This window comes from Cygnus olor, chromosome Z, assembly GCF_009769625.2.
Source record: "Cygnus olor isolate bCygOlo1 chromosome Z, bCygOlo1.pri.v2, whole genome shotgun sequence".
Classification (NCBI taxonomy): Eukaryota; Metazoa; Chordata; class Aves; order Anseriformes; family Anatidae; genus Cygnus; species Cygnus olor.
Window position 1 is genome coordinate 44,359,409 of NC_049198.1, and position 14,088 is coordinate 44,373,496.

The following is a 14,088-nucleotide window of genomic DNA, read 5'->3' on the forward strand; positions in this document are numbered from 1 at the left end:
TGGACAGCAAACTTGCCTTCTAAAATTTTTTGGCCATTTTCTGCATATCGAGACAGACAATAGAATGTTAGTTTGGTCCAACTTTTTAAAAACTCTTTTTTGGAAGAACTGATGAAGTTGTTCCTCCATACTATGGATCAACTTTATTTGCCACTCTAAGCAACGTAGCACATACCGCAATGAGAAGTTTGTGGTCTGAAAAAGCTAGGATTACATTCCCTCAGGGTCGAGCAACAACAAACCAGTATGTTTATACACTTCCTCATTGGTAAAAAGACATACTTAAGATGTTTAACAATCAACTACCAGCACTAAAACACTGCCAAGTAGGAAGCAATATAGATCAAAAGGCTAAACAAGAGTGTATGTGAAGCAGTGTGGCTCCTTCACCTTCTGTATCATTACACTTCAGAACTACCAGTTCAGCAGCCTGCACTTTAAAGAACAGGCAGTGAACATGACCTTCCACATTTTAAAACCATAGGGGAAAAAAAAAAAAAAAGGTTCCAACATATTATTTACCTGAAAGGAAGATACGAAACGCTTCCAGCCAATATAAGCCTGTACACATCTTCTGGTGATTCTCTCAGGTATATTATCTGTTTTTATGGGAGAAGAGGGAAAAAAAATATTTTAAGATTCATATGAATAACTTCAAGTCCCTTGTTTACTACAGGTAGTATAATTATAAAACACAAAGTTTGAAAGTGCTGGGAAAGAATGCCACCAAGAACAAAAGAAGGCAAGTGTGCACCAATAAAACTAATACAGAGCAAAACAATAAAAAATACTGGTCGACCTATATGAACATATATTTTTAAGCAAAATTTATAGATTTGCCCTGTTTGTTCAACTTTCAGCTAGAGTGAAAAAGCTTCCGTCTTTCTAATTCTTCCATGTTTCTACTGCAACTCTGCTGGGCTGCTTTGTAGAACTATTTTTTTTCTGTGTATTAAACTTTTGTGATGTAAATCAAAATCCTAAAACCTTCCAAGATATCAGCAAAGAATTATCTGGTTTACAAAAGTGTATGTACTCAACAGACAAGACTAAAACAGTAACTTGTACATGTTTTGATTTTCCTACACCAATACGTTTGCATTATTCTAAATCCTATTCTTCCTCCTTTGTACTGGTGAGACAGTGTCCAATAACTAAATCCAGATGTCATAAAGGGTGAAAAAAAAAAAAAAAAAAAAAGAAATCTGTAGCTCATGACACAAAGTCCTAAGAACACAATGAACATACCTGAAATGCTACATATCAAAATTTCCACTGTCAAAACTACTCAGAAAAGAATTCAAGGAAGACCAACTCATGACAATATTCACCCAGTCTTCCCTTACAACACACCTATCTCTCCTGAATAGCCCCTAACAATAAGGTTTGCTTAGAGAATACTGTAAAACTCCTCTATTATCACATCCTCCAATAATCAAGACCAGCATGGCCAAGAGAAAACAACTGTTAATAATAACAATGTGGTGATTAATATGTCATTGTTCAATAACTTCATATTAATACTTTTTCTTTAGAACTGCATTAACTAAGCATTAAAACACTCCAGGAAGCTATTTTTTCACTAAAGTTCAGCAAAATTATTTACATCTCTTACATTAATGACCTTTTTTTTTTTTTTCATTAAGATTTAGGAATCCTAATGCTAATGCATATTAGTTAAATACCGCCCAAAATTTAAGTCTGGCATTTTTGCTTTGCCATTTTTTTTCTTTTAACAGTTGGCATTGTCTTTCAAAATTCTTTTATACAGCTACAAAACCAGTTTGAACAAATAGTTTAATATCTCCTCAATATCTTCTCTGCACATACATACATTCTTGTGAGGTGAAAATGGGAGGTGGAATAGATATTGGGGGGGGGGGGGGGGCGGGGAAAGCTTGAAATATCTTCAACAGATAGCTAAAACATACATGGCAACAGGTGACCCCTCTTGTTTCTCCTCTATTTGATTACTGTTAAGTATTTTCTGAGCATTCTTCCTGTGCAATTAGCAAAACCAAAGGGAAAAAAATAAACATCTGTTTTGTTTAAGTAGTTTAGTAAGGTAATGAAAAACACACCTTGCATGTATGTGTGTGTGTGTGTCTTCACTAGGGTGGAGTAAGTGAATTTTGCATTTAAATTTGCAAACATACGTCCAGAATAAAAAAAGAGATTTAAAAATATATAATTAGATGGATAATTTAAGAGCTCTTCCTCAGATGCTCAAGTTTACGTTCTATTCTGCAGGCATACATTACATGCAATTCATTGTCTGAATTGGTTACAAAGGTCATGTTTCAAAAGTTTTCAAGTGGTATGCTTTGATACAGTCATACTTTGCATCTCACAGCACAACAAACACGGATTTCCTACAGCCATATAACACAGCACTTATCAGAGAAAGAGCCCTGCCTCAGAAAAAACTTACAAACCAGAGACTCAAAATAGCATTAACGAATAGAAAAGACTGAAATTAAACAGCAGAAACAGAGTTTGTACCCAGAAATGAGTCACCTGGAAAAAGTTGGTATTCACTGCTGCCAGGCTGGGTAATACAGAGCAATACTTGTACAACAGGCAAATAGAAATGCAGCTAACAAATGTAGCTTCCCTGTAGCTCACAAAGGGAAAGGATTCCTCCCAAATCTCAGCTGAGCTTTTACCAGTTTCCTGAACAATACAAGCTTCAACACAGGAGCATCTGTTTGCAAATCTAACAGCAACAAGAGGAAGTTTTTGCCCTAACAACGTTATATTACAGTAAGTCTAAATAACACCATATAGTATTGAAACTTGCTAGTTCTTAAGCACAGCTCAAACTTCTGAAACGGCGTTACTAGTGAAGTTGTTAGAAATACCATGAAGATGTACGCATGCACATGTGTATGGACTTTCCTTGATACAGTTACACAAACACTCACCATAGACAAGGATACTTAAAAAAGCCAACATGACAAAAAAAAAAAACAAAACTGTGCACTGGAAAGTCTACTATCGTTTAGTACATACAAAAAACACACTGCGAGGAGATGGCATTTTTCAGTGCAGACAAACTTAAAGGAACAAGTACTAAGCAAAAATGCAAAATACTTCCAGTACACCTGAAACAATATACAGTATATTCACCGAAGGAAGCTCTTTTATAGAGTTGGATTACTCCTAATTTTCTGAAACAAAGAGAGATCCTGGTACACTTCAGCTGTGACACTACTACACACTTAAGATGTGATGTGTGAACAGAGACAGCAGTTGATGAAATGGACAGATGGGAGTTCTCAGTGAAAAGTGGCTTACAAAAACACTGGGTTAATAGGATGGTACCTGGACAGGTGCAATGGTACCAGGTGCTTCAAAGGGAAGAATGGCATTCAACCTCTAGAGAGAATGGGAAAGACCACAAACTGATACCTACTTCACAAGGAAAGTATCCTAGCAGTAACAGAGCAGTAGTAGTTGTGACAGTCAAAGTGGAGACAGGATCAGTGCTGGCACAGTTTAAGACCACAAGAGAACACATCAAAAAATCTTGGATGTGTGCAAGGCTGGATGAAGGACAAACCTGAGTGAGCCTGGGCTCAAGCTATTGGTGAACCAGACTCCAAATGCAGAAAGTGACTGTAGGTGAGACTGAAGGAGTGGGACAAGGAGCAACAGATGTCAAAGCAGCAGGGGCCACACCTGCATTTGGATTAGCGCACAGCAGCAGAAATGCATAAGCTGGCTATGAAGACTTGACATCTATACTGTACACTTCCAATGTTTTTTAACTGCAGACTAGTCCTAGTCTGGTCCTGTGGACTGGACACCCATTACCTGCTGGGATTGCTTCTAGACCGCTCCATGTAGCGAGCCAAAATGAAGTGAGCAAGGATATAAGGAGAGATTCACTTCAAACACGCATTCCTGATACAGACTGAAGAGGTAACACAGACACACTGAGAAATACCTCATAGTGTAAGGTCAGAGTGGCAGCTACTCTTTCCGACCAGGAGGAGGTCACTAAATCCTTAAAGATGAATGATTTCACTGGAATGTTGTGGGTGAATAAATTATAGAAAGGCAGAGAATGACAGACAGTAGAAATGATTCGAGACACCTCTGGCAGACAGAATTGTTGAAAGTAAGAAGAGGTTTTTAAGGCAGTCAGCAGAACTGAAGACTCAGAAAAGATGAGTATGGAAATGTTGAGCTGATGAATAGCAAAACAAAGACATTTCCAGACATATCTGTATATTCATAAAGTGCGTACAAGGGAAAAGATAGAAAATGAGAAGAGACATGCCTCTAGAAATATACATCTAGTTTGACTAGATGCTGAATCTAGGCTTGGCTACTTACATTTCTGCAGTGCTTTCTAAGATTACAGAAACTTTCACAAATAAAGCTGTCTTCTGAAGCTAATGCCAGTAAAACAATCAACAAAAGTTACTATTAAAAGGATGAGTCACTGTAAATTTAAAGCAAATATATCAACAGATATTTTGCATGAACTGGTATTTTCTGGGGTGTTTTTTGTCTATTCTTGTACATACAAATGGAGAAACGTCTATTCAAATACTACATTTATTTCCCAAAGGGCTCCCTTCCTCAAGGCCAGAAAAATACTAAACAAGCAGCTTTAAAAAAAAAAAAAAAAAAAGAAAAATTCTGTTTTCTGGAGATGTGAATGAAATTGTGCAAAAGTACAGTAGCAGTGGTTTTAGAACTTTCCTACAATCATACACAAGTGCAGATCCATGTACACAGATCCTTACATACACACACACAAAGAAAATACACACAGAAAAACTCTTAAAGGCCTTTAAAAATATTTTTCTTATGTATCTTCCAGTAAAATTGTTATAATAAGTAACTGACATCTTTCAGAATAACACACTGTTTATCACCCTGTATAAACACTTGCGTACCACCTCTTTAAAAATTTGTTTTCCTTATGCAAGCAAAAAAAACCATCCTACTGAACATCAAAATACAGCCAAAAATTTGCCATTAGCAGTTGAACCACTAACATTGCTCTAATCATCCTTTTCATTTAGGACATCTGTTTCTGATTACAGGACCACATGTAGCTCTGTGAACGGTCAAGAGCCATCCAAGCACTGAGCACTGGGAAAGGTACACTCGAGCACTGCTCCTGCCAACATCGCCATGTTGTCCAACAACCACTGTAATGTTCACTCAGTGAAATGGAAGGGCTTGCAGCTCTTGGCTACTAATTCCTCATTTATGAGCACTTAAAATCAACCACAGAATGAGAGTTCTTGTAGCAAGCTGTGTTACTGTCTGATTCACACTACTGCTTTTGAACTAGTCCTACTTTAAACAGTGGCCTCCTAGATTAGTGTTACGACCTTGAAAACAGTATTCACAATAGGATGAGAATTATTCCCGGTAGAAAAAGGAAACAAGGCTTTTGTTAAAAAAAAAAAAAAAAAGCATCTTCATCTTCAAAACATGGAATTACCAAGCAAAATAGTAATACTGAACCCAAGATGAAACATGTTTGATAATAACGATTTTTGATACAATTTGTTGCTTTTTCAGGGAAATGAAATAGGCTATTTCAATATGCTATACTGTTAAGAAACTGTATCGGCTCAAGTCTGTAAATAACACTTTAAATTCATGTTGATGAAGTGCTTGGTGTAATCAACTTTATTTTCCTGCCCACCCTTAAGTGCAAAATCTTCTTAAAGTTGTTACCTAAATCACACATTTTACCATACTGACATAAAAGCAAGAAAACAATGAGATGATCCAATTTAAACTGCTTGCAAGCATATTTCATGTAAAACAACTATATTCCAAAAATGTCACCCAAAGTAATCTGAACCACCACAACCTGCAAAAAAACACAAACCACCCATTCTGAATAAATATAATAACTACGTTACTAAACTCAAAACAAAAGCTCACACACATGCATCATTTTACTATAACTTAAAAGTATTAAATGTTTTATGTTATTAAAATGTCGATGAATATCCTATCAGTTAATACATTAAACTTTCTAGCAATATGCCTTAGAAGAAAACTTTACGTACAGAAAAATCAAAACAGAAATTTATTAGAATAGAAGCTTCCTGTATGGATTTGTGGCATACTGAAGAAATGCACGTGTAGCCAACAGTCCGTTTATTAGCAGAAACACAGTTGTTAAGTTGATAGATGTGGCAGAGAGGGAATAACTGCCTATTCTCTGGCAACTCTCCTTGTTCATCACAAATGAAAGCAAGAAACCTCCAATTACTTTTTAAACAGTGGAGAGGAGGCATGGAAAACCCTGCTAGCTGGGAACATCAGTACTTCACGACAACTAAGAAAACAAGCTAGTACTACAATGAGGGACCCCCAGAGAGCAACCCTATGGAGACAAGCAGTCTGGTAAGAACATGGTGAGGAAGAACCAGTAGAAAAAGCAGGAAAAACTGCCATCATGAAAGCTAATCACGATTTCCAAAGTACAATTCAGACGAGGTAGCTTTTTAGAGGACTTGAACACAGAGAAAGACAAAAGGCTTGAGGCAACATTTGCTTAAATGAAGTGCCAGTACTTCTTCGTTCATCTCCTCTTTGCTATTCACTGGTCAACCATAAACACTCTGCACCAAAATGTAGCTGAGGGTAAACACAGTTTACCCACCACTAATTTGAGCTCTGTATCAGTTACCCATTTACTACTACTCAGCTTGGACCACTAAGTAAACAGATTTACCTCCTTTCCTACTGCATAGCCAGAGATAATTCTGCAAGTGCCACTGTAAAAGCAGAACAGTTCAACATTACACAGTCTGGTTCTAATTGCTTCTACAACTTCCAACTCCTACCCCACATTAGGCCCACAACTAGGAAGGACACTAGCAAATTGGAAAGGCAAAAACAGTACTACGGATCAGAACGGATGAAGGAAACGCTGCTTACCCTGAAGAAAGAAGGTGAGAAAATAGACAAAGTACAGAGATGAGTCCTGGAGAAGGTGACCTGAATTACAGCAGTTCATGGGGCGGTACCCTCGGAGGGTCGCCCTCCAAGTACATAATTAGTGCCAGGCCTGAGAAAAGAAACACTGTTACTAAGTTAATGCAGCCAAGGGGAGAGGGGGGAGCTTGGGAATTAGGTGGACAGGGCACAGAGAATACATTTTCTTTCTTAATACAGAAGGAGCAATGGTGGAAGAAGCAGACTTTCCTCACCCACAGCCAAGTCCTGGAGAAAATCAAGAGAAGCCACTGTAGAGATCAACTCAGAAGATCACTGCTGCTTTGGTAGAGTGGTAAGGCCTGAACAGTGCAGATAGCTTACAAGGAAAAGCAATTTTTCTTTAGAAGGTGAAGAACAAAGGTGTTTTTTTCCCCATCCCTTCTTTCCCCTCACCCCTTCCACCCCAAGTAAAGTTTAAACATTCAACCCCAACACACCACATCTGGCTATACTTTGTGTGGCTGAACATGACCAATTTATGCTAATCTACACAGAATAATATTATTCCCATTATGCATTATATTATCTGTAAAAATCAAACACAATACAGAATTAAAATAGATGGAAGATGAACAATATAGGGATTAAGAACTAAATTGTTAAGACTTATTCTAAAAAATCATATTGTACTATAAAACTACATATATAACAGTGTATTGGAAACTTTGTTCTTCATCTTTAAGGCCATGTTACATTGAAGAGCCCTGTAGCTTGAGTTAGGCTGTGCTGTCACATCAAAGTACACCTGGAAGGAAGCAGCAGATGCGGGAGGGGGAAGAAAGAAGTGTGTAGCCTGGATGACCCCTTCAGAAACTATCTCCACTAAAGAGGAAAGAAAGACAAGTTAGATGAAGATGGGGGAGTGGGAACATTATAACACATCAACTGCGAAGGAAAGACTGGGAACAGACTTTGCTTGTAAACCAGAACACTAACAGCTGCCCTTACACTTCACCACAGTTAACGAAGACTTTTGTAATTGCCTTAATTGTCAAAATGAGAATACCCCCACACAATTAATACACACAGACATGTATATATATTTTAACAAAAGATGTCAAATCATAAATCATGCCAATATATCCCAATTCCTTTAAGCAGAAGTTAAATAACGTTCTGTTTAAGAATATAAATTTAAGGTCATTGAGCCTTTAAAAGACAGACTTTCAAGTTGCTAGCATAAAAATATTGAGAGTTTACGAAGACATGCAAGTGCCAGAGAACTAGTTACATACATTTAATTATAGTTTAATGTAGTCATGTGGTCAAGCGTGATTGTATTTAGAAAAAAAAAGTACAAAAACACAAAACACACAAACTTACTGTATCTGTGCTATTCCTGAAAGCCGTCAGCCTGCTATTCCTAACAAATAACTTAAAACATCTGCATCTACAGAGCACCTTGCATCCAAAACTATGCTTACATCAAAGGCTTTAAAACACACACAGCGCTACTTTCATGACTAAGTCTACAGAGGCTACTTCTATTTACTTCCTTGGTCTTCCCACCTGACCTCCTTCGTGATGCACTGCCACACAGTTCCTCAACCTAAAGTAAGTAGTTGATGTGGGAACCCACCATGAAGCTAAAAAAGAAAAGATATCGAACAAGAAAAAATATTCAACCCACAGAAAACAAAATAGACGATCTACCACTGACACAGCACAGGATCAGAAATTAAAAGATAAAATTCAGTTCAAGCAATGAACAGCATTACCAACAGGACAGGGTCTGATCAATTAAAATTACAGAAAAGCTTCTTGCAGTTTTGACTAATGGCTAGATAGATCCTTCTTCATCAAAAAAGCAAAGCACTCTGAACTGTAAAAGTAGCTGGATGCTTAAGTCTACATATGTTTAAAATAAAAAAAGGCCTCAATATATTTCCTTCCAGTCAGGAAGTATGATTACAGACACATATTGTTCAGACATTCTGAGCAGATCCTAAGCCATTGCTTGCCTCAAAACGAACAACCCAGTTCTCCCTGCAGAAAGGAGGAATGTGGGATGTGTATGCCTGAATACTTCAGCACTGTCTGCTGTAATTAAGCCTGCTTCTTCATGAAAGATCAAAGGACACCGTGGAAAAAAAGTAAGCCTCAGGGGCCCAGTCTTTCTTTTGTGATCTTCTTTCACTGGAATACCTCCAACATCAATCTGTGAAGGAACTATATCCTACTTTACAGAAAAAGCAGTACCAAACCCAAAGTCTATTGCATTTGAGAGAAAATCGGGTTCTAGCTTAAGTGACCTCAACATCTACAACTTGTGATTATTCAGGAGAGACTCCTCCCCACTCAAGGAGGGGATGAATACTCCCACAGGGCTTCACTTTGCTGTTGGTTCTTTAAGGAAAACTGCAGAAAGAATCAAACTGTACGATGCAAAAAAACTAAGTGCAGGTTTCTGAATTCTGAAAATTATCTGTTATTTTGCCTAGCCTCTTTCTGCCATACTTCAGCTGTCTGCAACTTGCCCTCCCACATGCACTGACTAGTTGGTCATGATCTCTCTTCATACGTGAGCTGAAACTGCATTAGCATCTTTTCTGGGCTCTGCAACTTCCGTATCCTTCACTGTGGTTCTCTGAAGCAAAAACACACTACTACTGTGTCCAATAGCCTCCACTCTTTATTACTCTGCTTTGCACTGTCATAATCCATAGAAAGACCTTATGTATTTATCCAAGCCTGTTCAAGCATTCCTTCCAACTGCGTATTATTATTGCAACACGGCAGGGCTAACGGACAATCACAGATAAGATCTGTGTTAATTTTTTTTTGTATACTTTTGAATAGCCAACCATATAAATAGCCATTTTCTCATTAGATTGTTTTGCTGTCAGTTAATTTTCTGTATTGTGGATTCTGCTCATAATGTCAGGTGTTGTGCTGCACTGTACTACTACACATATTCAGAATGATATTTTAGGGAAAAATGAACACTTCCTTCCAAATAATGGCTGGTAACTGAAACCAGTCCACTCTTGCTTCCTAGACCCATGATACGATGAAGGTACTCGAAAGAAGTAGTCTTCCTAAACGCTGCAGCTAACTAGTTATCATATTGCCTTAACTGCAAACAAGCTTAGTAACTCATGTTGCCAGTTTCCATGTGGTTTAAGAATACATTCCTAAAGCTTCTGTGTTTCAAACACCAGACTGTCGGATTTTGAAGTCTAGATCTTTATTTATAACAATTACTGTAGAAAACAGACAACAGAGAAACCCTGGGGAACAGGAAATGGATCTTGTGCATAATGTAGAGAGGCAGCAAGGACACTGCCGGCATCAGAGCAAGTACTGTATCACCCTGCAGCTGATAAACCAGAATGACCTAGGGCTACATGAACTCAGACCCCTCAAATCTCCAACACGAAAAAAACACGTAGGTTTTCACTTTGTTTTATTAGTAAGTGAACAAGAGAGATGGTTACTATCAAGGTGTATTACAAGTCAAAGCACAACATGAATATAATACATCACACCTTTCATTCTTAAGCTGTCAGCATTTTACTCCCTGACTATACTTTTGTGTACCAAACACCAATCCTATCAGATGTAGTTGTGATGTAAAGACTGTAGTTTTTTCCCTTTGTGGTCAGGGACCTGACTCAGTACATTCTCAGCCACCTCATACATTCCCAGGCTTTACAGTGGCTCTAAACCTACCATATCATCTCACACCTTCTCATAGATTAACTGAAGAGATCAACTTAGATTAGAAAAGAAGGAAGTGGGGAAGAAAAAGTATTTTTAAATGTGAATGCAATGGGAAATGATATACCGTACTTTGTGCAAGAGAATATTTGTCTATTTTAAAAACCAAAAAAAGTATGTGGGTGAGTGGGGGAAAGGAAAAACATCAAAAAGCAGTCATTTTTTCTAAATGAAAATATTCATAAATTTTATGAAATTAAAAAAGAAAAAGAAAAAATCATAAAACTCAGATTTTTTTTCAGTGGTGGTCTTAGTTCTTAGGAGCACAAATTGCGCTGGAGAGGAAAAAAGCAAAACAAAACAAACCCAAAACACATACCTACTAGACTTTAAAAACTCTCTTAGTATGTGGTACCTTATTGCAAAATACATTGGTAGAAATATTGCTCAAGAAAAAAGAAATGCTTTTATCTTGCTGTTTTAAAAAGTGAGTATGACAGAATGAACACATTTAACCAGCTGATATAATGGAAAAAATTTAAATACTTACTGCGTAGGAACCTATGAGGAATGCAGCGTTTGCTTGTTTTTTCTGATCAAAGCCAGTATAATGAACTATTTTCTTCCTTATCAATGAAAATGACTGTATCAAGAAATGAACAAGATTATAATTTTGCAGCATAAACTTTTCATGACTCCTTTTCTAAAATTAGAGGAATGCAATGCTCAGTTCACCCTTTCAGCCATCTGTATTCAGAGGACCAAGTAGATGAATCCCTCAAAAGCTTCAGTGGACTCTACTGTATCCCCACCTACATTGTTTCAGCATTTTTCCCCAGTATACCGCCTAAACAATTTTTGACACAAATTACACTATTTTTTCTTTTTCTCCTTGAATGCATTTAATATTTCTGACTTCAAGCCCTATGCAATAGACATGCAGTTATGAGAAGTAAATACATTACATGGCAGTAAATACATGACATTCTCAAAAACATCACAGACAAGCTAAGGTCTCAACAGCTTTAAAAACATAATTTATACTTTTTTAAAGAAATTCAGACTCTACATAAATCAGTTTTCTTCTAATAGTTGTTTCTAAAGTAATACTATATGAGAAACACTAGAAAAGGCTTAAATAAAAACATTTTGAAAGCTTTTTTAAACTTAATCAGAAATAACTTTTAAAAAATTTATCTCAGTGTTTGGCACATAGTTTCTCCAATTACCTTAGAGAGGGGAATAGCATTACCAATAGAAAGGACATCTGTAATAGCAAAACCTATCCCTGAACTTGCCCTTGAAACAAATTTTGGTGTGCTTGAAACTTGATTGACGGCTAAAGTGTCATAAAGTATTACTATTTAAATAGCGGTGTTACTTGCTCAAATACTATTCAGCACGCTTAAAACAAATAAATTCCAGATAACTAACAGTAGTATGTCCTCAGGAATCTTAATACACCTGTCCAATAATAAACCCATCATATTCAAAGTGATTACAATATATAGACTTGTTGCTTCAGAGCACCCTGCAAACAGAAATCAAAGAATCTTGTCTCAGGTAAACCTGTTCTTAGTGCCACTGGGACCAAGTGAGGTTGAATTATGCAAACTAATACACCAGTGACAGACACCAAGCGATGCCCCCTGCCAAAAAAAAAAAAAAAAAACAGCTCTACTATAGTGTTCTGCATGCTTCTCAATTTTCACAGTTCAGTGTCTCTTTCAAGATCTAAGCAGTTTTGAAGAGGCAAACTGTGATTCACATTAATGCTAATAAGCTTTTTATCTGCCTAACAGGTTTTATAGTCCAATTTTTGTTAGAGGTCAACTAACTTGAAGTCATTAATTTTAATTAATATAGGAACTCTGTTTTAAAGACATTATGCTCAATGGAGAGTCAATTCTGAAAATTACTGAGCATCCCTAAGAGAAGATAACCTATAGTGGGAACATGACAGTCTCCTTTAGGACCATGCTATAAATGCTATTAAAGATCAAATGTTTCTTCTTACAAAAAGAGATGTCAGTACCAGGAGACAAACCAGAGTCAAAAAAACCTGCCACCCCAAATCAAAATGTGTTGCGTTTAGGCTGTCAATATTGTCAGATTGCTGAGAAGACTGAATTCCAGGAGGGGAGCTTTTCATTCAGAGAAGTCTGTATCCATTTAGCAACTGATCTTTTAGGAGCTTAATATTAGTTACTGTCACTTGCAACTTCTGGATCTCAAAGGCAAGCAGTTTTTCACTCCTAATCCTCCTGCTCCCCAAATATACCTGGATGATATTTAGCATGCATTTTAAAAACTTAGCTTGCTAAAAATCCAGGAAAGTACCTCAGCAAAAAAAATCTGGGCCATTTGTTTCTGTTCTTTAAAAAGACAAGAATATTAAATACAAAAACAAGTGTTACCTTTAATTTCTTATTTAGTTTGCAGCAGTATCTGTAGACCATTGCCAGATTGAGTGGTCCAAAATCTGCATAAAAGCTATTCGGAGAAAGAAAGAAAAATTGTACATTAAAAAAAAATCATTTACACAGTTTAAGCCAGATGAACAAAGCGAGGAGTGGTAATATGCAAGTGCATCATGCTTCATTTCAAGTAGTTGTAGAGAGCAATAAGGTCTCCCCTGAGCCTCCTCTTCTCCAGACTAAACAACCCCAGTGCCCTCAGCCGCTCCTCACAGGACTTGTGTTCCAGGCCCTTCACCAGCTTTGTAGCCCTTCTCTGGACACGCTCCAGGGCCTCAATGTCCTTCTTGTTGTGAGGGGCCCAAAGCTGAACACAGTACTTGAGGTGTGGCCTCACCAGAGCTGAGTACAGGGGAATGATCACCTCCCTGGTCCTTCCTGATACAAACCAGGATGCCATTAACCTTCTTGGCCACCTGGGCACACTGCCGGCTCATGTTCAGGTGAGCATCGACCAACACCCCCAGATCCTTTTCCTCTGCGCAGCTTTCCAGACACTCTCCCCAAGTCCTGTAGCACTGCATGGGGTTGTTGTAGCTAAATGCAGGACCTGGCACTTAGCCATGTTGAACCTCATCCCACTGGCCTCTGTCCATCAATCCATCCTGTTCAAGTCCCTCTGCAGGGCCTTCCTAACCTTCGGCAGATCGACACTTCCCCCCAGCTCGGTGTCATCTGCAAACTTACTGAGGGTGCACCCAATTCCTTCATCCAGATCACCACTAATGGAACCCTAAGGAATACCACTTGTGACCAGCCTCCAGATGGATTTAACAACACTCACCACTACTCTCTGGGCCCAGCCATCTAGCCTGTTTTTACCCCAGCAGAGAGTGTACCTGTCTAAGCCATGGGCTGCCAGCTTCTCCAAGAGAATACTGTGGGAGACCATGTCAAAGGTTTTGCTGAAGTCTAGGCAGACTACGTTAACAGCCTGTCCCTCACCCCCAGGCAGGTCACCTGGTCA

At 38.0% G+C, this 14,088-nt stretch overlaps 1 protein-coding gene across 5 annotated transcripts in view; it reads right to left on the reverse strand.

Moving 5' to 3' along the window:
• Window positions 1-14,088, reverse strand: part of CDC14B (cell division cycle 14B) — a 46,203-nt gene that overhangs the window by 23,796 nt on the left and 8,319 nt on the right. For all 5 annotated transcript variants that reach the window (XM_040540340.1, XM_040540339.1, XM_040540338.1 and 2 more), the window contains exons 3-5: window positions 13,062-13,137; window positions 11,195-11,287; window positions 523-599 (exon numbers count right to left, since the gene is read on the reverse strand). In XM_040540340.1, the coding sequence (XP_040396274.1) occupies window positions 523-599; window positions 11,195-11,287; window positions 13,062-13,137 (246 nt within the window). The remainder of the gene's footprint in view (window positions 1-522; window positions 600-11,194; window positions 11,288-13,061; window positions 13,138-14,088) is intronic.